Here is a 24,567-nt window from a genome sequence, read left to right as displayed (position 1 = left end):
AGAGGCGGGATGGCACCCCGGCGCGGGTTCCCGCCCGTCTCTTCCGGGCGGCGCGCTGAAATCAAACCTCGCTTGGAGGCCTTGCCGCGCGCGCTCCGCTCCCCTAGCCTGCCCTGCCTACAGCTCCGCCGCGGAGCTGGGCGGGGCCGCCTCGAGGCAGCAGGGAAAGGCTGGCGGAGGAGGAAGAGACGCGGGAGGCGCGCTCTGCGCAGGCGCGCAGTGCCCCGCCTCCCTAGCGTCGGCTCCCGGGCAGGCAGCGCGGGCCCTCCCACTCTCCCCCGCGCTGCCTCACGGCCCCGGCCCTCGCTTCACCCCGACACCCCGGCGTGCGCGTCCTCTTGCCGGCCTGCAGGCCCAGGGCCTCCGCTTGCCAGCCCGCCGCTTCTCCTCGCGGCCCCGGCTCGCGTTCACGCTGTCGCCCGGGCCGGCGCGGCCGCGGACAACCGCTCCCCCTCCCACACCTACCCCGCCCCCTCCCCGCCTTTTCCGCCCTCCCGTCCCCCTCCCTCGGCCCGCCGCCGCTGCTCCAGATGAGGTGATGGCAACGGCCAACTTCGGCAAGATCCAGATCGGGATTTACGTGGAGATCAAGCGGAGCGATGGTGAGCCTCGCCGCCGCCCCTGCTGGCCGGGCCGGTACTCGGGTGTGCAAGGAGGGGAAGCCGGCGCCGGTCGCCTCATTGATTGCTCCGCCGGGCTGTGGGGGCGGGAAGGCGGCGGCCGCGGCGCTTTTGTGTGTGGCGTGTGTGCGAGTGAGGCCAGTTTGGGGTCCGCCCCGGGTGCCGCTGCGGTGCCGGGGAGAGGAGGGGCCCTGCGGAGGGCTGGGTCGGGGGGGAGGCCGGCAGGGAAGGACCAGGGTGTAGCGGGCCGCTTCTCTGGGGACTTAAAGCGGGCGCGCTGGAGGATCCGGGCCGGGGGCCTTGCTCTCCCGCGATCTCCATCCTCCCGGGGACTCCAGCCCGGTGGGCGGGGGCAGCGAGCTCCTTTAGGGTTGACCCAGCCTCTCAGATCTCCCGGCCTCTTCATTTTCCGGTCTCATTTCTGAGGGGTGGGGGGTGGGGAGAGCGTGAAGACCAGAGACTTCGGTATTTAGGGAACCGAATTGTGGTCCGAGGCCGAGGTGGGGAAGAAAGGCCAACCCCGTTGGTTAAGCTGTCTGGTTGTCAGGTTTCTTCGGCTTTCGTTTCTCGAGCATGCCTGTCTTTTTCGCTAGACCCTTCCTTGGAAGAGGGATGCTCAGCCTTGAATGTGGGTGGGGGAGCAATGGGAAGAAGTATTCGATAAGCTTCTCAAAGGTGATGAGACTGAAAGGGAAGGAGGGGGATGAGCCTAGTCAATGCGAGGCACTACTGAGAGGGTGCGAGTGGGCGACCGGATGTTGATCTTTTCACACCCTCTGGAGAGGTAACCGAGAGAAAAAGTGTAAGACGAGGTGAAGACACAAGCTTAATTAAAAAATATTTTTTAAAGTCTTAGGCTTTTATATCTTTCTATGGATTTCTCTTGGGGAAAATGTCACTAGCTTGGGGTGTGGAGTGATACAGCACCAGCCAGGCTTGGAAATAATTTATATTGTAAAGGAGAAAACGCATGGAGGAGGATGGTCATTTAGCCTACTCAGTAGTAATGTCGCTATCACATCCACACCTTGTTGGTTTCCGTTAGGTTTGACCAAATCATGTGAGGCTAGGTTGACTTTAATGTTTTCCATGTGATATATTGGAAAACCTGTATAGCTAGTGGTTTTTTTTTTTTTTTCTTTCTCTCTTCGTTATATTTGATGTAGTTTGTTTTAACAATTGGAAGCATTATCTTGTGTGGGAAAGGATTAATTATATCACTTAGAGCTTTAAAAGCTACCAATAACACTAGTGGAAAAGAGGTGTCTCTTTTACTTGGGATGGGTTTCTTTATATTATTTTCTTCAAATTATTGTCCTTAAGCAGTGTTGTTACTGTCATTTCTTTTTTAGGTAAATGCATGTTCACTGTATACTAGGAAAAGTAGGATTTACATATTTAAAATGGGGGCAATAAAATGTAAGTTCTTTATATTCTAAGCCTTTAACTGTGAATGTGGGTATTATTGTAGAATCTATCAGAAAAAGGTTTCATGAAAGGTATCATGAAAATATAAAATTTGGATAATTATGTATTTTCTAGGCTAACATCTTTTTATTTAAGCATATCGGATTGAAAACAGCTTTGGTTCTTTTGGAGTTCTAGGATAGAGACTTTTAATATTCTTTGCCTTCTGCCTGTACTAGAAACCCAGACATCAAGAGCTTTGGTTCTTACATAAGAGATAGTAACCTAAAATCACATTTCAAAGAAGTTTGCCCTTGAGAAATAATGGCAGTCATTACAGTGTGTATCATCCTAACTTACAGTCCTGTACATATTTATGCTTCTCAGATGCATGGTAGAGTTGAAAGTAAAATATAAGAGAACTTGAAAAGAAGGGAGTGATCATTTGCATTGAATGGTGGCATTTCACAGTAGAAACTGATGTTGGGAGACTCCCCTTAAACATTCCCTTTTTCACTTTAAAGGAGCTGTTTTGTTCCTCCCATTTCTATAGCATATCTGTTTTGGATTAAAAAACAAACAAACAAAAAAGTGCTAGTAGTCATCCTAACAGAAATAAACTTTGTCGTTGGATGAGCACTGATGGAAATCACTATGAGACAATGGAAATCACATGAGTGAAGAAGAGCTACTCTAGACTGCTATTAACTGGTGACTTGTTTTTCTGAAGGCTTCCTAATGGTGATCTTTGTCCTTGTTTCAGAGCATGCTTTTCCCATCTGTGATGCTCATGTATTAAAAATAATATATTCCAAGGGCAAACAGGTAACTAAAATGGATTTGTTCCTGTCCTTCAACACCCTGCTCAAAATGAATCCCAGTAAATCTTCACTGATTGCTAAAACCGAATGGCCACTAAATTCCTAAGTCATTAGGAGACTGATGAGACAGCATATTTCCTTAAGTATTAATATTTGGGTACATTTCTCTTAATACTGTGTTTTCAAACTGCACGGGAGAAGGGGTAGTATGGAGAATGCAGTTGAAGGATGGCATACAACCCACAGCTACTTCAACCAGAACCATTGCACTACGGGATTTTAAATTCCCTGAATACATCTCTGTATCTCATCATCTTTCTAGCAGAGTTCCTTGTATATAGTTTTTGAGTGAATCACTCATTATTGGATTTTGGTTTTCAAACATTATTTTAATTAATGATTAAAATGAAGGGAATCTTATCTGGAAGGGAAACCCTTCCATCTATGCTCATCCTGTGCTGCTGATTCCCTACTCTGTCCTCCTATACCTCATACAGGTTTCTTAGTTTAAGTTCCTCAGAGTTGATTGAAGTTGAGTGATTTGTGAAGGCTTACTGACTTTTTGGTATTTTAAGGTTAGTAGTGACAGAGGTTAAGCATGGACTTTTGAGATTGTTCCTAGCTGCAGGAGATAACCTGCTATGAAACTGGACTAGTTACAGAAAATGAACACTCATATGTATTTTCTTGCATGTGTCTTCCTATTATCTTTTTGATTCAGTTTCTTTTTGGAATCTAATGACTCCAAAAACAACCATCTTAATTGTTGTATAACTAGGTGGCTTTCATTGGGAGACCAAAAACAACAACAACAACAAAACTCTGCACAGTTAAAACATTTCTTAGTCATTCTACAGTAGTAGTTAGTAAGATAGTAGTGACTATCCTTTGGGGACTGAGGGAGTGGTAAGAAATGTTTTGAATATTTGGAAGCTGCAGCTATGATGGGATTGTTCTTTGGGCTCTCTTCTTAGTCACAGGATTAATATGTGAGATCTGAAGAGAATCATATACTATTTCAACCAGAGAGATTATTGGAGATAATATAGTTCTCAGATGTGAAAACTGAGTTCCAAGTCAAAATAAGTAACTTGTCAGAGTTCCCATTGTGGCGCAGTGGTTAATGAATCCAACTAGGAACCATGAGGTTGCGGGTTCGATCCCTGGCCTTGCTTAGTGGGTTGAGAATCTGGCATTGCCATGAGCTGTGGTGTAGGTCGCAGACGCGGCTCGGATCCCACCTTGCTGTGGCTCTGGCATAGGACGGTGACTACAGCTCCGACTAGACCCCTAGCCTGGGAACCTCCACATGCCACGGGAGTGGCCCACGAAGTGGAAGAAAGACAAAAAAAAAAAGGTAACTTGTCTAGATTCATAAAGCTTGTCAGTGACACCCAGGCACCTGGTTTACGTAGGATAGAAACCAGATTATCAAGAACTGTGACAGTAGAAAGAATTCTCTCTTACTTGAGAAACATATACAGCTTTTTACAGCTCTGTTAAGATGTAGGAAATTGCTTCTCACTCCTGAGAAATCCAGTAGAGAGCATTGTTACAGAGCCCATTTGGAATGATCCAGTGAAAAGTGCTGTTGTATATTTACTGGAAGGTCACAAATCTCAAAATTGTGGGAGAAAAAAATATTCCTATCTCTATTAAATGGTGAAAAGAGTGCTTTAATTAAGCATGTGAAATCCAGAGGAAATAGAAGATTTCATAGGACCCATCGGGAATCTTGGAATTTAGGACAGCCAATCTAAAGATTTTAATGCCTAATTCTCTACCTACTTTGCCACAGTTACTCTTCTGCTAGTTCATCTCCCCCTCTTTCTTTCTTTTCTTTCTTTCATCGTCTTAGGGCCACACCCACAGCATATGGAAATTCCCAACCTAGGGGTCAAAACAGAGCTGTAGCTGCTGCCCTACACCTCACCTCACGGTGATGCTGGATCCTTAACCCACTGAATAAGGCCAGGGATCAAACCTGCATCCTCATGGTTACTAGTCAGGCATGTTATCCCTGAGCCACAGTGGGAACTCCTACTAGTTCATCTTTACATGTCATTATATAGGCTTTTGGAGAATAGACTATGAATTTAAGAAATGAAAATGAACCACATGGCAGTATGGTTCTTTTTGGTACAGTTATGTGATTTTAATTACGAAATGGGTAGGATGAAGGAAATTATTGATTAATGAATTCTTTACATTATGATTAGCATGATGATGATTCCATATATGTATTTGTTAAGTTTTCATAGTTTTTCAAATAGGTTATCTAATTGGGTCCTCACAGAAACCTTCTGAGCTAAGTAGGGTAGTGGATGGCAGATTCATTGTTTTATAGGTGAAGAATCTGAGGTTGGATTATTTGCCAAGATCACATGGTTGATAAAACTTAAGTCCTTTTTCTCCTAACTCTCTCTTTAAATGCTGGCAAATGTTTGCTGATGATGGTATGAAATTGTTCACTTTGTGTACTTTGATTTTGGGGGTGGGGGTTGAGATATAAAAGCTCCTAAAGCTCAGATAACCTACAATTAATAACGTTGCTTAAATTTGCCCAGTTTGTGAGATCAAATTGATTTCTAACGTTTTATTAACTTTAAGTATTAAGATTCGGCAATCTAAGGCTTTAAGACTTTTTTTTGATGGTCACTTGTTCCTTCCAGAACTACCAAAGAAAGCTAGAAATCAAATGTATTGCCCAGTCACTTGATTTTTATGACAGAAATTTTGGAACTAAGGGGAAAGCCTGTGTGTTAACTTTTTTGTGTGTTGTAATTTTTTTTTTTTTAAATCAAGAGAAAGTAGCAAAAAGCCAGTTAAGCTTGTGGCCCTTCAAATAGGAAAAGAGGTGCAAGTGTGGAAAACCCTGAACAAGATTCCTTGGGAGATCATCCAGATCCATTCTTTCTAGTCACAAGTATACTTGCCATTAATGTTACGGTAATCTTTTGCAAAGCTTAATTCTTGGAATTAACTACCCACTTTGCCTTTAACACCACTGTCCTATAACCTAAAATAATTTTTCAAGGTGTTTGTTTGTTTTGAAATCATAGTTCTGAGCTTGAAAATAGATAAAACTTTTAAGCCCTAGCTAAAACTAATTTTTGCTTTTCTAGTCCAATTGTGGAGCAAATATAGGAAGGTTGCCATTCCATCACACACCAGCTCTTATGATTAAGGTAGTCATAATGGTATTATAGTTTGTAAGTGAAAAAGATGTTAGAACCTCCCTATATTAGACATTTAAGTGCCTGGTTACACATAATGGATGGTGTGCCATGTACTTATTATAGAGAACTAAATACAAGCTCATGAGCACTGGGATTTGTCTAGTGAAAACTTACGCAAAATGAAATGAATATCGTTTTATTGTTGGTTAACCTTAAGTTTTTGCTGCTATCTTCCAAGAGTAAAATGAAGGAGGAGTTGTCCTTTTTAAAAGTTGTGCTTCTCAGTCTAGTTCTGGGCTTTCTCATTTTAGGAACTGCTAATTTTTTTTCACCACCTACTACAATCACGCTTCCAGTTCAACTGGGCATTTACTAGGGTGTGAGAGTATTTTGGTGTGAAGACCTTAAGTAATTACACCCTATCACAAAATAATGTTATCTCAAAGCTCTCTGTTTTCTTGTTACAGAGTTAATTTAATACACTTTTGTAAACTGCTTTTTATATTTAAGTCATTCTAAATGGTGTTGGAGATACAAAAAGAATAAGGTACACACAGTTTCTGCCCTCAGAAACAAATAAATGATTGGTATATAGTGTGATTAATATTGATAGAATTATGCCATACTGTGTGTACATCAATAGAAGTCACCTTTTTAGGTTTAGATTCTTTAGTTAGACCCTTGAAGTTACAAGTCTTTTGGATGGAAAATATATGTCATGCATGCTGCCCCTTTCACCTCTTCTGCCCATTGCCAATATCCATTATCTCTTATGAGATAATGCTAAGACTTTCCTGAGAAAGTCTTAGCATTCTTCTTAAAGTACAATAGCACTAGCCCTGGCAGCCCCTGTTAGTCAATTAAAATTGACATTACTTGTCATCACTGGCCTGTTTTCTACTCTCTAATACAAATTTGAGTTTTTACTTTATCACTTAACTTTTTTTTTTTTTTTTTTTTTTTTTTGATATAGAAGGGAATAAGGTTTAGTGTGTTTTTAAATTCTGGCAAACCAGCCCCTGGCAGCAGGTTCCTCTCTAGATATCCTGTGTTGGGATGCTTTTAAACACAGGGACCAAGAAAGCAAATAGAACCAGCTGCTGGTGCCTCTCTGTAATTTGGGAACAGCTTCCTCACACAGTGTAGCCAAAGGCTTATAAGAATCAGCACTTCCCTGGGCTACGTTTTACTTATTGCCAAAGACTTTTTCTCAAGGTTTTTTTGTTTTTGTTTTGTTTTGTTTTCCACTGGTTTTGGTATTAATTTTAACCAGATTTCACATATATAAAAATTTTTAAAAGAAAGACTGGATCAGGATGGGACGTATTTCTGGTTAAATTTGCTGAGTGTACTGTGCAAAGAATGACGCATTTGATTAGAACTCTTGGCTAGGAGCTATCCACTCAGCCTCATCCAGATAGCTTGTATCTTCCATTTTATCACTTGAGTTTTGTTTCTTTCTTAAAAAGTGAATCCAGGTGTTATTTTGATAGTTGAAGGAATTTTACATTTGTGCCCTTTTTTACTCTTGATACCTGAGGGATTTCACATTTGTGCCCATTGTAAGTCACTTGCTTTGTTAAGTGTAAAGTATCAAGTATTTTGTTTGATTTTCATGACAACCCTTCAAGATAGATAGTATCTTCCCCATTTTACAGAAAAGAAACCCTATGCTCAGTATTCAAACTACTATAAAATGTTTAGGCGTTATGAAGGGCCATTTTAGATATTTACATTATATTCATTTGTCAGGGCTATTCGGTAAGTGTATTTTAGGGATCTGAGATATGGATATATTTAGAGAACGCACTGAGTAAATGTTGTAGGAGTTCTGTTTCTAGCCTGGGTAGGGTTCAAGTTGTGGTTCACAGCCCTGACTGCTTATTAGAATCACCTTATTGAGGTTTGGAAAAAAACAACTAAACTTAACTCCCCCAACTATCACCACCAGTATCTGAGTCCTTTGCATAGAAATTCTGTTTTAATTGGTCTCTATGGAGCCAGGGCCTCAGTATTTTATTTTCAGTCACTTCATATGCTGGTAAAACAACTTCCCACACACTGGTGATTCCAGTTTGCACCCAAGATTGTGATCCCCTTATTTTAGAAAAAGTAACATTTCCTAACAGTGATTTGACAAGACCTCATGGAGAGTGAAGTTTGCATGATGAGAGGAAAATGACCATTAGATGGCTTGTGGGGGAAGGACACATTCCAGGCTCAAGGTACAACTTGTGAGCTGGTAATGGAGTGCTGTCAGGTAAAGGGCATTTCAGATAAGCATACCAGATGGTGGAGTTCCCGTTGTGGCACAGCAGAAACAAATCCGTCTAGGAACCATGAGGTTTCAGGTTCAATCCCTGGCCTCACTCAGTGGGTTAAGGATCCAGCATTGCCATGAGCTGTGGTGCAGGTCACAGACTCAGCTTGGATCTGACGTTGCTGTGGCTGTGATGTAGGTGGGAACCTCCATATGCCGGGAGTGTGGCCCTAGAAGATTAAAAAAAAAAAAAAGACAACAACCAAAAAAAAGCATACCAGAGGGTGATAGATGAGGAAAGTAAGGAAGGAGGAGTAATCTGGGGCACTTTATTAAAGACCTAGGAACGAAGGTAAGGTAAGGCGTCTTGGAATTAATTTCTAGGACACTTGGAAACTACTGTAGGACTTAATCTCCTAAGAGCAGTAATAGGAGTTAGCCAGTGATTAACGATAGATTAAAGGGAGAGAAGTGCTGAAAATGAGAGCTAGTGAGGCTAAGATTCCATCAGTCTAGGAGGGTAAGCAATAATTAAGGAACAGATGAGATACAGAGCACTGCAAGAGGAATTGATGTTATATGCAATATATCTCTTGTGCCAAATAAAGGGCAGATGTGTTGAAAGGAATGGACTTAACATTTGGAAAGTCTGCGTATAGGTTATAAAATCTCTTCAGCCTATTTAATCAAGCTAGTCCTATTCATGAATACAGTGTAGAGGACTGTAGAGCCAGTGTACAATGTGATATCAAAGAGCATCCAACTTAGACTGTTCATAGTTTTTGCCACTAGTATGTTAAAAGTGAGTCTTAAGGTATGAGTCACTCCCAGTAAATGTTTATATGTAGATCATGAATTTACTTAAACTATAGCTGCTTTGCCTATCTTCAAAAGACTCAGTTATAGTATTTTTTTTTTTTTTCTTTTTAGGGCTGCACCCAGGACACATGGTTGTTCCCAGGCTAGGGGTTGAATCAGAGTTGTAGCTGGCAGCCAAAGCCACAGCGACACCAGATCTGAGCTGCATCTTGGACCTACACCACAGCTCCTGGCAATGCCAGATCATTAACCCACTGAGTGAGGCCAGAGAACAGACCCATGTCCTCATCGATACTAGTCGGCTTCATTACCGCTGAGCCACAGAGGAAACTCTTCAGCTATAGTGTATTAACCAAGATCCTCTCAGAATTCCTGGAAGGCACTGGGAAGGAAAAACAGAACTTAAAGGATCTGGCTTTAGCTCTTTAAGGGATGGTATATTTTGATTCTGAAATGTAGCTTTACTTTTCCTTCGCTCTTATTTTTGGACTATTTTTTCCTGCCCTGGCTTTTGCCTTCCCTCTTCATCCGCAAGTTTCTGAATATCATTTCAGCATTTAGAATCTTTTAACTGTTATTTGCAATTTTCGACTTAAAAATGGGTAAGCAGGGGATGAGTAGAGAAGACATGAGTGGATTTTTAGGGCAGTGAGATAATACTGATATTATGATACTGATGATACTGTAATGGTGAATACATGCTGCAAATTTGTCAAAACTCAAAAAAAATACAACACCAAGAGTAAATCCTGATATAAAATATGTAATATCTTGAGTATTAATGTGTCGCGGAGTTCCCACAGTAGGTTATGAACCTAACTGCAGCAGCCCAGGTCACTGCATAGTTACGGGTTCAATCCCTGTCCTGGTGCAGTAGGTTAAAAGATCCAGCATTGCTGCAGCTGTGGCTCAGATTCAATCCCTGGCCCTGGAACTTCCATAGTACACAAATGTGCTGTGGGTGTGGCCATTTAAAATCATCATCATCATCATCATCATAAATGTGTTAGTGTAGGTTCATTGATGGCAACAAGTATACCCAAGTATGGGATATTGATAGTATGGGAGGCTATGGATATGTAGGGGTGGGGGATATATGGGGAATTGCTGTACCTTCTGTCCAGTTTTGCCCATAAATCTAAAACTGCTCTAAAAAAAAAATCAACTTTTGTCAGGGGTGGGAGGGATGATGACACATGCAAACTTTAGGTGTTAAAAGTCAAAGCTACATTTTAAGAATAAGGATCAACTGAGGGTTGCAGTTAAGGTAAATTTATGCTTAGTCTGTTGGCCAATATGAGAGACTTAGGGTTTGCTTAGAAAATTTTTAAGTGGGCTATAGTGCTCAAATATAAGAGGATTCGCACATGCTTATAACTTTAGCACCATTTCTTTACTTTGGCCCATGGACATTTTGAGTTCAGATGCCGTGATAAATGTCCAAGCAGTGTGCTTCATCCTTGAAATTGGTTAGCATTGAATTTAAACAAGTTTTAATTTAAACCTGTTACAGTTAAAACTATAGAGAATTCTTTCTGTAAGAAATGCATATGAAATCTAATTATGTGTCATCCTGGGAAAAGTGAGTTGGGAGTACAAACAGCATTAAACTTTTTGGGAGGCCCAGGGTGGATGGTGTTTTTAAGCTTGTATGGACTGCTCAGGAGAAGTGGATATAGTGATTCACTGATGAGATTTTTAGGAAATGAGAGCAAATTTCAGGCCCTAATTAATGAGGTAGGTCTTAGAATTTAACCACAGACATCACTCTAATGAAATACTGTTTTTGGCCAAAACTGCAGTGAGGAAATTCACTTATCGAAGGTTGTACATAAAGTAAGTAGTAAATATAAGATTAGAACATAGATTGTTTTCCTCTGAAGACCTCCATACTCTAATTCCTTTAGAGTTCTTTGTGTACTATGGATGTTCCAGGCATTGGAAGTCAGATCATTAATTCAATAATGCTTTTATTTTTCTTTCTATAGTATAGACTGCCTTCAGCTGTTTTTATTAATCCAGCTAGCATTTGCTATATGATCATTATGAGTCCCTTTATCTGATGTCTTTGAAAGAATAGATTTTAGGACTTTTACCTAGAAAAGGCTGCTTTGTCAGTTACAACAGATACTGAGTAGCTGTTGCCCTGAATGCAAGTATTCTGGCTATATAATTTCTTTTGGAAAAAAGTTCTAGTCGGTTCCAACCTGTTTGCACTGCTTAAGTTAGGCCATTGTTCACAGAGTTTCAAAGGTTTAGACAAGTGCATATGCTGGCAAGTGAAAGAATGTTTAGTAGATGAGCAGCTGTATTGTCAGGAAAATGCAACATTAGACCTGCTTGCTAGGAGGCTGCTGGCATAATTGATGATTTGGAGGCCTATCTAGATTCAGTGATCTTTATTTTTGTGAAACTCTTGTTCAAGATTATTTTGGGATAATATATGGGTTTCATTACAAATTGTTTTCCAGTTATAGCTGTTAGGAAAACTGACTACAACATGGCCCAAAAAATTGGGATGTAGTTTTATTAAGAAGGATACACATCAAAAAGTCTACAAATAATAAATGCTGGAGAGGGTATGGAATGTAAGTTGGTGCAGTCACTACGGAAAACAGATTGGAGGTTCCTTAAAAAACTAAAAATAGAGTTACCATATGATCCAGCACTTCCACTCCTGGGCATATATCCAGAAAATATGTAAATTCTAATGTGAAAAGATAGACGCACACCAGCTTTCATAGCAGTACTGTTTATAATAGCCAAGACATGGAAGCAACCCAAGTGTCCATCTACAGAGATATAGATAAAGGGGCGTGTGTGTGTGTGTGTGTGTGTGTGTGTGTGTGTGTGTGTGTGCGCGCGCGCACACACGAATACATACAGTGAAATATTACCCACCTATAAAAAAGAATGAGGGAGTTCCCCTTTTGGCACAGGGAAAACGAACCTGACTAGTATCCATGAAGATGTGGGTTTGATCCCTGGCCTCACTCGGTACGTCAAGGATCTGGTGTTGCCATGAGCTGTGGTATAGGTTGCAGATGGGGTTTGGATTCCTCGTTGCTGTGGCTGTGGTGTAGGCTGGCAGCTGTAGCTCTGCTTTGACCCCTAGCTTGGGGATTTCCATATGCCATAAATAGGGCCCTAAGAAGCAAAAAAATTTTTTAAAAATTTTAATAAAAAGGAATGAAATATTGCCATTTGTAGCAATGTGGTTGGACCAAGAAATATCATACTAAGTGAAGTAAGACAGAGAAAGACAAATATTACATGATATCACTTATATATGAAATCTACAAATTAATACAAATGAACTTACAAAACAACCTGACTCACTGACATAGAAAAAACATTAATACCAAAGGGGAAGGGAGGGTATAAATAAGGAGTATGGGATCAATAGATACACACCACTATTTATATAAGATAGATAAACAGCAAGGATTTACTGTATAGCATAGCAAACTGAATCTTATAATAACCTATAATAGAAAGTAATCTGAAAAAGAACATATATGTATGTATGTATACCTGAATCACTTTACTGTGCATCTGACACTAGTACAGTATTATAAATCAACTATAGTTCAATTAAAAAAGAAAAAAATTCCTGGAGTGAAACTAAAATGTCACTACATTGTTGTTGGTTTTTTCTCTTTTTTTGGCCACACCCATAGCATGTAGAAGTTCCTGAGCCAGGGATTGAACCCAAACCACAGTAGCAACCCAGGCCACTGTAGTGACAACGTAAGATACTTAACTTGCTGTGTCACAGGGGAAAGTGATATAGTGCTTTTAATCTTGCATGCTCTTTTGGGTTTCATTCCTTAACTAAGTTAAAAGTAAATAAAATTTACTTTCCTCCTACCGCTCATACTTTTCCTTTTTAATCTATGCAGATGCATCTTTCTCTCTACATTTCCTTTGTGGTGGGAGGCACACTTGGAAGTTCCCCAGGAAGGGGTCGAAACAGAGCTGCAGCTGTCGGCCTACACCACAGCCACAGCCATAGCTACAGCCACGCCAGATATTCGGCCTACACCACAGCTCATGGTAATACTGTATTCTTAACCCAGTAAGCAAGGCCAGGAATGTAACCCGTGTCCTCATTGATTATAGTTGGGTTTGTAGCCACAATGGGAACTCCTCTCTACATTTTCTAAATGTTGGTGTTCTTCAAGACTTGGTCCTACCCTTGCAGTACTTTTTGTACAGTAGTCTCCCTGGGTGATCTGAATGCTTCTCTTCACCTCAGGCTAGCTGAAAACACATACTATTTGTGTGTCTAATGGATTACTAATTATATCAGCTTGGATAGCTCATAAATACCTCAAATTCAGCATGTCAAAAATTGCTCCCATCATCTGTTCCCCAGATCTACTTCTTCAGTATCTCACATCAGTTTCATTAACCCTTTTGCCCCAGACACAAACCTAGATGTACTTGACTTCCTGTTCTGTCTTACTCTACTATCCTTTCATCAGAGCAGTTTCATCTTTTAACTGCTCAAGTATCTTTTCAGTCCACACATTTTTTCATCCCTCTACTGTGGTCAGGTTAGCATTTTGTCTCATCTGTTCTGCTGCAACAAATTGCTAATAAAGTCCTAGAGTCTTTCTACCTTTGGTCAGTTATTCTTTCAGAACAACCTCTTAGACATATACATTTGACCTACTGATCATCTGTTTAAAACTTTCTTTTTTTTTTTTTTTTTTTGGCCGTGCCTGCAGCAAATGGAAGTTCTCAGGCCAGAGACTGAACCTGAGCCACTGCAGTGACAAGGCCAGATCCTAACCTGTTGAGCCACTTGGGAACTCCTGCTTAAAACTTTTTGGTAAATTTCTCTACCTCTGTTGCCCTTTGGATAAAACCCAACACTGTGTAGCATAGCTCACAGTCACCCCTGAGCAATTTGACCTCCCTCTCCAGTCTCATATCTTGCCACTTGTCTGAGGCACTCCAAACACACCAAACTGTTGGAACTTGTACCTAACCTGTTTAATTCCCATTGCTCCTTTTTGTCTCTGTTAAGCATTTCATCCTTCTTTGATTCCTAGACCAGGATGGGTCACCTGCTTTATGTTTTCTGCATTGCCTCTATTTACTCTGTTAAAACGCTCTTGGGATAGTATTATATGTTTGTCTCAGATCAGACTCACATTCTGTTATGTCCCCTCTATACCCCCCATTTTTTTTAATGTTTTTATTTTTTCCATTATAGTTGGTTTACAGTGTTCTGTCAATTTCTACTGTAAGCAAAGTGACCCAGTCTCACACACATACACACACACACATTCTTTTGTCACATTATCCTCCATCAGTTCCATCACAGGTGACCAGATATAGTTCCCTGTGCTATACAGCAAGATCTCACTTATTATCCACTCCAAGTGTAACAGTTTGCATCTACTAACCCTAGACTCCCAGTCCATCCCACTTCCTCCCCCTCCCCTTTGGCAACCACAAGTTCAGTCCTTGGCCTGAGAATTTCCACTTGCCGCAGGCACAGCCAAAAAGAAAAAAAAGTTTTAAACAGACATTCAATAGGTCAAATGTATATGCTTCCATAGAGAGCATATGAATTTACCTTCCTATCTGCAGAAGTACCTGTTTCCTCGTAGCCTTGTTCATACATTGTACAATATTATGTTTTTGAGGTTTGCTAGCTTGGATTATGACATTTATACTGTGCCTATAGAATTTTTTTTTTCTGAAGTTAAATGGCTCATAAAAGGTAAGAAGTTTAATTTTTATTTATTTATTTATTTATTTATTTTTGTCTTTTTTTTTTTTTTTTTTGCTATTTCTTTGGGCCGCTCCCATGGCATATGGAGGTTCCCAGGCTAGGGGTCGAATTGGAGCTGTAGCCATCGGCCTATGCCAGAGACACAGCAACTTGGGACCTGAGCCACGTCTGCAACCTACACCACAGCTCACGGCAACGCCGGATCATTAACCCACTGAGCAAGGGCAGGGACCGAACCCACAACCTCATGGTCCCTAGTCGGGTTCGTTAACCACTGCGCCACGACGGGAACTCCAGAAGTTTAATTTTTAAAGTGTATATGAGGTCCAGACATAAAATGAAAAAAACATTCAAGTTCTAGTGTTGTGAGTCAATATAGAAAAATAAGATGTCATGTACTTTATCTGATTATGAAAAGAAAGTGATTTTTTAATTAAAATTTTGAAAAATGAACATTATAGTTTTCAACTTAATAAACTTGAACAGCCTTGCTAAATAATAGATTGATATTTTTCAAACTCTAAATATAGTTAAATAGATTTTGCTAATGAATTAACTTGCCTATATTTCTATCAGTTTGTACTTGTGTAACTCACTTAAGTAAATTGTCTCATTATTGAAGCCAGAATTGATGAACTTAATCTCTTAAAGCCAGTTATTTCTCTATTCTTTAACTATTCTATGAGTATTTCCTTAATTTTAAAAATCATTCAAAATGCCAGCCTTTAATTGGAAGGGTGTTTGGTTAAGAGTATGTGTATTGTTTATATGTTCATTTAGCCAATGTATATTCATTACTTTAGGCAATGTGCTAGCTCTTGAGAATATAACCGTTGGGGGTGGATGGGGGGATCAAAGATCTGTGTCTACATAGAGCTTTCTTTCTTTTATTTTTTTTGGGGGGGTGATCTTTTTAGGGCCACACTCTAAAAAGAAGGTATATGGAGCTTCCCAGGCTAGGGATCGAGTAGGAGCTGTAGCCGCCAGCCTACACCACAGCCACAGCAACACCAGATTGGCGCCATGTCTGCAATCTGCACCAAAGCTTATAGCAATACTAGATCCTTAACCCACTGAGCAAGGCCATGGAACAAACCTGCATCCTCATGGATACTAGTCGGGTTCTGCTGAGCCGCAATGGGAACTCCACATGGAGCTTTCTTTTTATAGAGGAAGTGGAAGATGAAAAAGTATGCCACCCAATAATTTTCTTTGATTAATGGAGAGAAGTCAAATCAATGTACATTGCCGTTGAAGGGAAGAAACACAAGGGTGAGAAGAGACTGAAAATGAAGAACAAAGAAAGATTACCAGTATCAACATTTAGAAGCACATGAAACAGATGATCCTTAACATGACCTTTTAAGGCTCTTACCTTTCCTGTCTCTTCTCAGTTACTCCTTTACTCCCACTGTTTAACCCCACTGGCCTTCTTTTAGTGACTTTCCCACCCCAGAGCTTTTACACAAACTGTTCCCTTCACCTAAAACTTTCTTCTTGCCCACTCTGCCTGACTAAATTTCTGCTTTTAGTTCTCAGCTTAAACGTTATTTCTACACTTGTTCAGAGTAGCCTTTCCGGATTGGCAAATCAAAATTTGAACTCTTAAATCTCTCTCAGTACACTTTACATTTCCTTGATAAACTTTGTTGCATTTTGTAAGTATACCTTTATTTTTGTGATTTTTTTTTTTGAAGTCATAGACCATGTCTCTTTGGTTCTCTACTGTAAACCTAGCATCTAACATGGTGCTTAGCATATAGCAGGCATTCATTGATTAAATTATGAAATTAACCACCAATGAGGAGTTCCCTTCGTGGCTCAGTGATTAAGGAACCTGACGAGTATCCATGAGGATGCAGTTTCCTGTTGTGGCTCAGTGGTTAATGAACCTGACCAGTATCCATGAGGATGTATGTTCGATCCCTAGCCTTGGACTTGGGTTAAGGATCCGGCATTGCCATGAGCTGTGGTGTAGGTTGCAGACTTTGCAGCTTGGATTCCATGCTGTGGCTGTGGCATAGGCTGGCAGCTACAGCTCTGATTTGACCCCTAGCCTGGGAATTTTCATATGCCACAGGTGTGGTCCTAAAAAGATAAAAAAAGATCAAAAAAAAAAAAAAAACCCCACCAATGATGAGTATGCATCATGTCCCTGCATCCTCAACAATTTAGGTTTTCAAAAACTTTTGGAGTTCTCTGGTGGCTGCCGTGGTGTGGGTTTGAACCCTGGCCTGGGAATCTTTGCATCCTCCAGGCACAGCCAAAACAAAACAAAACTTTTCACAAGAATGGGAGTGGGGGTGGAAATGAATAGGCAGAGCACAGAGGATTTTTAGTGTAGTGAAAATATTGTGTGTGGTACTGTAATGGTAGATTCATGTTACCATACATTTGTCCAAACCTGTAGAATGTACAACACTAAGAATGAATTGTAATGGGCTTTGGGTGATGACTGTATGTCAGTGTAGGTTTTTCAGTTGTAACAAATGTACCATCCTGGTGGAGGGTGTTGATAATGCGTATTTGAGGGTAAGGAGTACACAAAGAATCTCAGTACCTTCTGCTCAACTTTGCTGTGTACCTAAGGGTAACATTTCTCTAAAAAATTAAAATTTTTAAAAACCATAGCAAAAGCATCCTTATGTCCTAGGAATATACAAAAGAGATATGAAAACCTTTATCTACGTGGCATGTATAAATGTCTATCACATCATTCATAACAAACAAAAGGTGGAAACAACCTACATGTTACATAACTGTATGGAATATTACAGTGTGGACAAATGTTGAAAACATGCTCATTGAAAGTAGTCAGTTACAAAAGACCACATTATAGGATTCCATTTAGGTAAAATGTCAAGAATGGGCAAATCTATAGAGACAAAAACTAGCTTAGTGATTGCTTGTGATTGTTAATAATTGTTGGGGGAATGAGGGAGTAACAGCTAAAGGATAACACAATATCTTTTTGAAATGATTTAAATATTATGAAATTGGTAATGATTGCAAATATTTGTGAATATACTTAAAAACAGTAAATTGTGTAGTTTAAGTAATAAATTATGTTATGTGATTTATACCTGAATAAAGTTTTTTTAAAAAAAAACTTTTCGGAGTTCCCGTCATGGCGCAGTGGTTAACGAATCCGACTAGGAACCATGATGTTTCGGGTTTGGTCCCTGCCCTTACTCAGTGGGTTAATGATCTGGTGTTGCCGTGAGCTGTGGTGTAGGTTGCAGACGCGGCTCAGATCCCGTGTTGCTGTGATTCTGGCGTAGGCCGATGGCTACAGCTCCGATTCGACCCCTAGCCTGGGAACCTCCATATGCCGTGGGAGTGGCCCAAAGAAATGCAAAAAAAGACAAAAAAAAAACTTTTCATAGGCAAAAACGGCAAATTGTTTAATTTGGTTTACTGCTAGTAAGGCTGAAGTTCTTATGTTTTTTGTTTGTTTTTGCTTATTGTACTTTTTGTTTATCTCCTCATACCTTTATTTTTTCTTTTTTTTTTCTTTCTTTTTGTTAGGGCTGCACCTGTCGCATATGGAAGTTCCCAGAGTAGGGGTCTAATTGGAGCTGCAGCTGCTACCCTACACCACAGCCGCAACAACGTAGCATCCAAGCCATCTCTGCAGCCTATACCACAGCTTGCAGCAACGCTGGATCCTTAACCCACTGAGCGAGGCCAGGGATGCACATCCTCAGTGAATACTAGTCAGGTTCTTAACCCACTGAGCCACAGTGGGAACTCCTACCTCCTCATACCTTTAAAATGGTTTTCTTAGAGAGTTGCAGCTGTGGCACAATGGATTAATCTGACTCAGTTGCTCCAGTTGCAGCTGTGGCTTGAACTCAGTCCCTGGCCCAGGAACTTCCATAAGCTGAGAGTGTGGCCATAAAACAAACAAAAGACTTTTTTGGACTTGATTGTACCAGGTTATATGAGTTCTTACTTTTTGAACTCTTCTTCTTAATCTCCTAAATTCATTCTCCTTGTCTGCTTCTTAAATGTTGATGATTCCTAGAATTCTGTCATTGATCATCTTCTATTTCCTTATGTTCTTTTCAGTTACTGTGACCTATTTTTAAAAATTTGCGGTGTAGTTCACATACAGAATTCACCCTTTTTAAAAATAACAGCATTCGTAGCAATGGACGTAGAAATTATCATGCTAAGTGAAGTTAGTCAAACAGTGAGACACCAACATCATATGCTATCACTTACATGTGGAATCTAAAAAAAGGACACAATGAACTTCTTTGCAGAACAGAAACTGACTCACAGACTTTGAAAAACTTATGGTTTCCAAAGGAGACAGGTTGGGGGGCAGGAGGATGGGATGAAAATGCTATAAAATCGGGTCATGATGATCATTTTACAACTATAAATGTAATAAAATTCATTGAGTAATTAAAAAATAAAGAATCCACCCTTTTTTGGCAACAAAACAAAAATAAACAAGCTTGACTATATCAAACTAAAAAGCTTCTGCACAGCAAAGGAAGCCATCAACAAAATGAAAAGGCAGCCTACAGAATGGGAGAATATATTTACAAACCATGTGTTTGATAGTTAATATCCAAAATATTTAAAGAATTCAGTAGCAAAAAAAAAAAAAAATTCTTGTTGAAAAATGAGCCAAGAATCTGAATAGACATTTTCCCAAAGAGATCTAGATGGCCAACAGGTACATGAAAAGATGTTTAGTATCACTGATTATTAGGGAAATGCAAGTGAAAACTACAAAGAGCTATTACCTTACCTCTGTTAGAATGATTGTTATCAAGAAGTCAAGAAATAAGTGTTGGTGAGGATGCATAGAAAAGGGAACCCTCCTGCACTTTCAGTGAGAATGTAAATTGGTACAGCCACTATGGAAAACAGTATGGAAGTTCTTCAATTAAAAATAGAACTATCTGGAGTTCCCGTTGTGGCGCAGTGGTTAATGAATCCGACTAGGAACCATAAGATTGCAGATTTGGTCCCTCCCCTTGCTCAGTGGGTTAATGATCTGGCGTTGCCGTGAGTTGTGGTGTAGGTTGCAGACGCAGCTCGGATCCCGCGTTGCTGTGGCTCTGGTGTAGGCCGGTGGCTACAGCTCCGATGGGACCCCTAGCCTGGGAATCTCCACATGCTGCGGGAGCAGCCCAAGAAATAGCAAAAAGACAAAAAAAAAATAGAACTATCTAATGATCATTGTACAACTATAAATGTAATAAAATTCATTGAGTAATAAAAGAGAAATTAAATAAAAGTAGAACTATCATATGACCTAGAAGTTCTACTTCTAGGTATTTATTGAAAGGAAACAAAAGCTATCTCAAAAAAGTATTTTACCCCTATGTTCACTGCAACATTATTTACGATATACAAGACATAGAGTCACTTCAAGTATCCATCAGTGGATGGATGAATAAAGAATATGCATGTGTGTACACATACACAATGGAATATTATTCAGCCATAAAAAAGAATTAAATCTTGCCATTTCAACAACATAGATGGACCTTGAGGGCATTATGTTAAGTGAAATAAGACAGAGGAAGACAAATAACATGATCTTTGTTATATGTGAAATACAGAAATAAAACAACCAAACTTGAGTGCAGAGAACAGATTGGTAGTTGCTAGAAGCTGAGGGTATGGGGGTGGGGTAGGCAGAATGGAGAAAGGGGTCAGAAGGTACAACCGTAGGTTATTTAATAAGTCATAGGGTATAATGTACAGCATGGTCACCATAGTTAATAATACCGTATTGTATATTCGAAAGTTGCTAAGACAGTAGATTTAAAAGTTCTCATCACAAGGAAAGAATTTGTATATATATGCTGTGATGGATTCGACTAATTGTGTGACCACATCAGAATATATGGGGGGAAAAATTGGTCCTCTTTTTTAATTTTATTTAGAGAAATATGTTTTATTTTTTTTAATTACTCAATGAATTTTATCACATTTATAGTTGTACAATGATCATCACAATCCACTTTTATAGTATTTCCAAGCCACAACCCCAGCACATCCTCCCCACCCCCCAAACTGTCTCCTTTGGAAATTATAAGTTTTTCAAAGGCTGTGAATCAGTATCTGTTCTGCAAAGTTCATTGTGTCCTTTCTTCAGATTCCACCTGTCAGTGAAAGCATTTGATATTTGTGTCTCTTTGAATGGCTGACTTAGCATGATAATTTCTTGGTCCATCCATGTTGCTAAAAATGCCGGTATTTCGTTCCTTTTAATGGCTGAGTAATATTCCATTGTGTATATGTACCACCTCTTCTTGATCCACTCCTCTGTTGATGGACATTTAGGTTGTTTCCATGTCTTGGCTATTGTACATAGTGCTGCAATGAACACCGGAGTACATATGTCTTTGCGAGTCATGGTTTTCTCTGGATAGATGCCCAGGAGTGGGATTGCTGGATCAAATGGTAGTTCTATGTTTAGTTTTCTGAGGACTCTCCATACTGTTTTCCACAGTGGTTGCACCCATTTACAATCCCACCAACAGTGTACTAGGGTTCCTTTTTCTCCACACCCTCTCTAGCACTTACTGTGTGTAGACTTTTGGATGCTGGCCATTCTGGCTGGTGTAAGGGGGCACCTCAGTGGTTTTGATTTGCATTTCTCTAATAATGAGCGATGTTGAACATCTTTTCATGTGTTTCTCAGCCATCTGTATGTCTTCTTTGGAGAATTGTCTGTTTAGATCTTCTGCCCATTTTTGGATGGGGTTTTTTGTTTTTTTGGTATGGAGCTGCAGAAGGTGTTTATAAATTTTGGAGATTAATCCCTTGTCCGCCAATTCATTTGCAAAAATTTTCTCCCATTCTGTGGGTTGTCTTTTTGTGTTGTTTAGGGTTTCCTTTGCTGTGCAGAAACTTTTAAGTTTGATTAGGTACCATTTGTTTATTTTTGTTTTTATTGTCAATACTCTGAGAGGTGGATCTGAGATGTTGCTGTCATTTATGTCAGAGAGTGTTTGGCCTATGTTTTCCTCTAAGAGTTTAGAGTGTCTATTCTTATACCTAGGTCTTTAATCCATTTGGAGTTTATTTTTGTGTATGATGTTAGGGAGTGTTCTAATTTCATTTTTTTCCATGTGGCTGTCCAGTTTTCCCAGCACCACTCATTGAACAGGCTGTCCTTTTCCCATTGTATATCCTTGCCTCCTTTGTCATAGATTTTTTGGCTGTAGGTGCATGGTTTGAATTCTGGGCTTTCTATCCTGTTCCACTGATCTGTATTTCTGTCTTTGTGCCAGTACCATGCGGTTTTGATGACTGCTGCTTTGCAGTGTAGTCTGAAGTCCGGGAGCCTGATTCCTCCAGCTCCATTTTTCTTTTTCAGGATGTCTTTGGCTATTCTGGGTCTTTTGTGCTTCCAAACAGTCTCTAAAATATTTTGTTCAAGTTCTGTGAAAAATGTCCTTGGTAATTTGATAGGGATTGCATTGAATCTGTAGATTGCCTTAGGCATTATAGTCATTTTGATAATATTGACTCTTCCAATCCAAGAGCATGGTATGTCTTTCCATCTATTTGTGTCATCTTTGATTTCTTTCATCAGTGTCTTATAGTTTTCAGAGTACAGGTCTTCTGTCTCTTTAGGTAGGTTTACTCCTAGGTATTTTATTCTTTTGGATGCAATGGTAAATGGGATTGCTTCCCTAATTTCTCTTTCTGATCTTTCATTGTTAGTGTATAGAAATGCCATCAATTTCTGCGTATTCATTTTGTATCCTGCGACTTTGCCAAATTCGCGGATGAGCTCTAACAGTTTTCTGGTAGAGTCTTTAGGATTCTCTAGGTATAGTATCATGTCATCTGCAAATAGTGATAGTTTTACTTCTTCCTTTCTCTGATTGCCGTGGCTAGGACTTCCAAAACTATGTTGAATAGTAGTGCCAAGATCGGACATCCTTGCCTTGTTCCTGATCTCAGCGGGAATCCTTTCAGCTTTTCACCATTGAGAATGATGTTTGCTGTGGGTTTGTCATACATGGCCTTTATTATGTTGAGGTAGGTTCCCTCTGTGCCCACTTTCTGAGGGGTTTTTATCAGAAATGTGTGTTGGATTTTGTCAAAGGCTTTTTCCACATCTGTTGAGAGGATCATATGGTTTTTACTCTTCAGTTTGTTAATGTGTTGTTTCACACTGATTGATTTGCGGATATTGAAGAATCCTTGCATCCCTGGGATAAATCCCACTTGATCATGATGTACAATCCTTTCAATGTATTGTTGGATGTGGTTTGCTAGTATTTTGTTGAGGATTTTTGCATCTGAGTTCATCAGTGAAATAAAAATTGGTCCTCTGAAAGCATACAATTCAGTAATTTTTTTTTTCTCTTTTTGCTATTTCTTGGGCCGCTCCTACGGCATATGGAGATTCCCAGGCTAGGAGACTAATTGGAGCTGTAGCCACCGGCCTATGCCAGAGGCATGGCAACGCGGATCTGAGCCATGTCTGCAACCTACACCACAACTCACGGCAACACCAGATCCTTAACCCACTAAGCAAGGCCAGGGATTGAACCTGAAACCTCTTGGTTCCTAGTTGGATTCGTTAACCACTGAGCCATAATGGGAACTCCCACAATTCAGTAATTTTTAACTATATTCACAAAGTTGTATTACTGTTATCTCTGTCTGATTTCAGAACAATTGCATGACCCCAAAAGGAAACCCATACCCATTAGGAGTTCCTGTCGTGGTGTAGCAGAAACAAATCCTAGGAACCACGAGGTTGCAGGTTCTATCCCTGGCCTCGCTCAGTGGGTTAAGGATCCAGAGATGCCATGAGCTGTGGTGTAGGTCCCAGACGTGGCTTAAATCCTGCCTTGCTGTGGCTGTTGCGTAGGCTGACAGCCATAGCTTCGATTAAACCCCCTAGCCTGGAAACCTTCATATACTTCGGGTGCAGCCCTAAAAAGTGGAAAAAAAGAAAAAAGAAACCTGTACCTAATAGCAGTCACTCTGCATTCCCCTTCCACTCTTAATCATCTACTAATCAACTTTCTTTATTGATTTGCCTATTCTGGACATTACATATAGGTGGGACCATATAGTATGTGACCTTTAGTATCTAATGTCTTTCACTTAGCATCATCTGTGCTCAGAGTTTATCCATGTTATAGTATGTTTCAGTGCTTTATTCTTTTTTGTGCCTAAATGATGCTCCATTTTACTTACCTATTCATCAGTTGATATTTGTTTTGTTTTGTTTTTGCTATTATGAGTGGCACTCATATACAAGTTTTTGTGTGGACATACATTTTTAGTTTTCTTGGGTATATGGATACCTAGGAGTGTAATTGCTGGGTCATGTGGTAACTCTGTTTAACATTTTGAGGAACTGTCATACTATTTTCCATGGCTACACCATTTTACACCCTAAGCAGTAATATTTGAGGGTTCTAATTTCTCCACATCCTTCCGCAAACTTGTTACTATATATCTTTTTTATTATAGCTGTTCCTATGGGTGTGAATGTGTTTATTAGCATTTTGTATATCTTCTCTAGAGGAATATCTCTTCAAATTCTTTGACCATTTTAAAAATTATATTACCTGTCTTTTTATTGTTGAGTTGAAAAGATTTTGTGTGGGAGTGTGGTTTTTTGGGTTTTTTAGGGCTGCAGGTACGGCATGTGGAAGTTCCCAGGCTATGAGTCAAATCTGAGCTGCAGCTGCTGGCCTGCACAACAGCC

At 40.0% G+C, this 24,567-nt stretch overlaps 1 protein-coding gene across 5 annotated transcripts in view; it reads left to right on the top strand.

Annotated features, from left to right (window-relative positions):
• The first annotated feature begins 246 nt into the window (after positions 1-246).
• KIF2A (kinesin family member 2A) overlaps positions 247-24,567 on the top strand; it is an 80,550-nt gene continuing 56,229 nt past the window's right edge. For 2 of the 5 annotated variants that reach the window (XM_047754466.1, XM_047754338.1), the window contains exon 1: positions 247-602. In XM_047754466.1, the coding sequence (XP_047610422.1) occupies positions 539-602 (64 nt within the window). In that variant the 5' untranslated portion in view covers positions 247-538. The remainder of the gene's footprint in view (positions 603-24,567) is intronic. The other 3 variants (XM_047754387.1, XM_047754274.1, XM_047754442.1) reach the window with 2 other exon arrangements.

Source organism: Phacochoerus africanus, chromosome 1 (assembly GCF_016906955.1).
Source record: "Phacochoerus africanus isolate WHEZ1 chromosome 1, ROS_Pafr_v1, whole genome shotgun sequence".
Classification (NCBI taxonomy): Eukaryota; Metazoa; Chordata; class Mammalia; order Artiodactyla; family Suidae; genus Phacochoerus; species Phacochoerus africanus.
The sequence above is the reverse complement of the archived record's forward strand: the minus strand, read 5'-3'. Positions and strand labels throughout refer to the sequence as shown.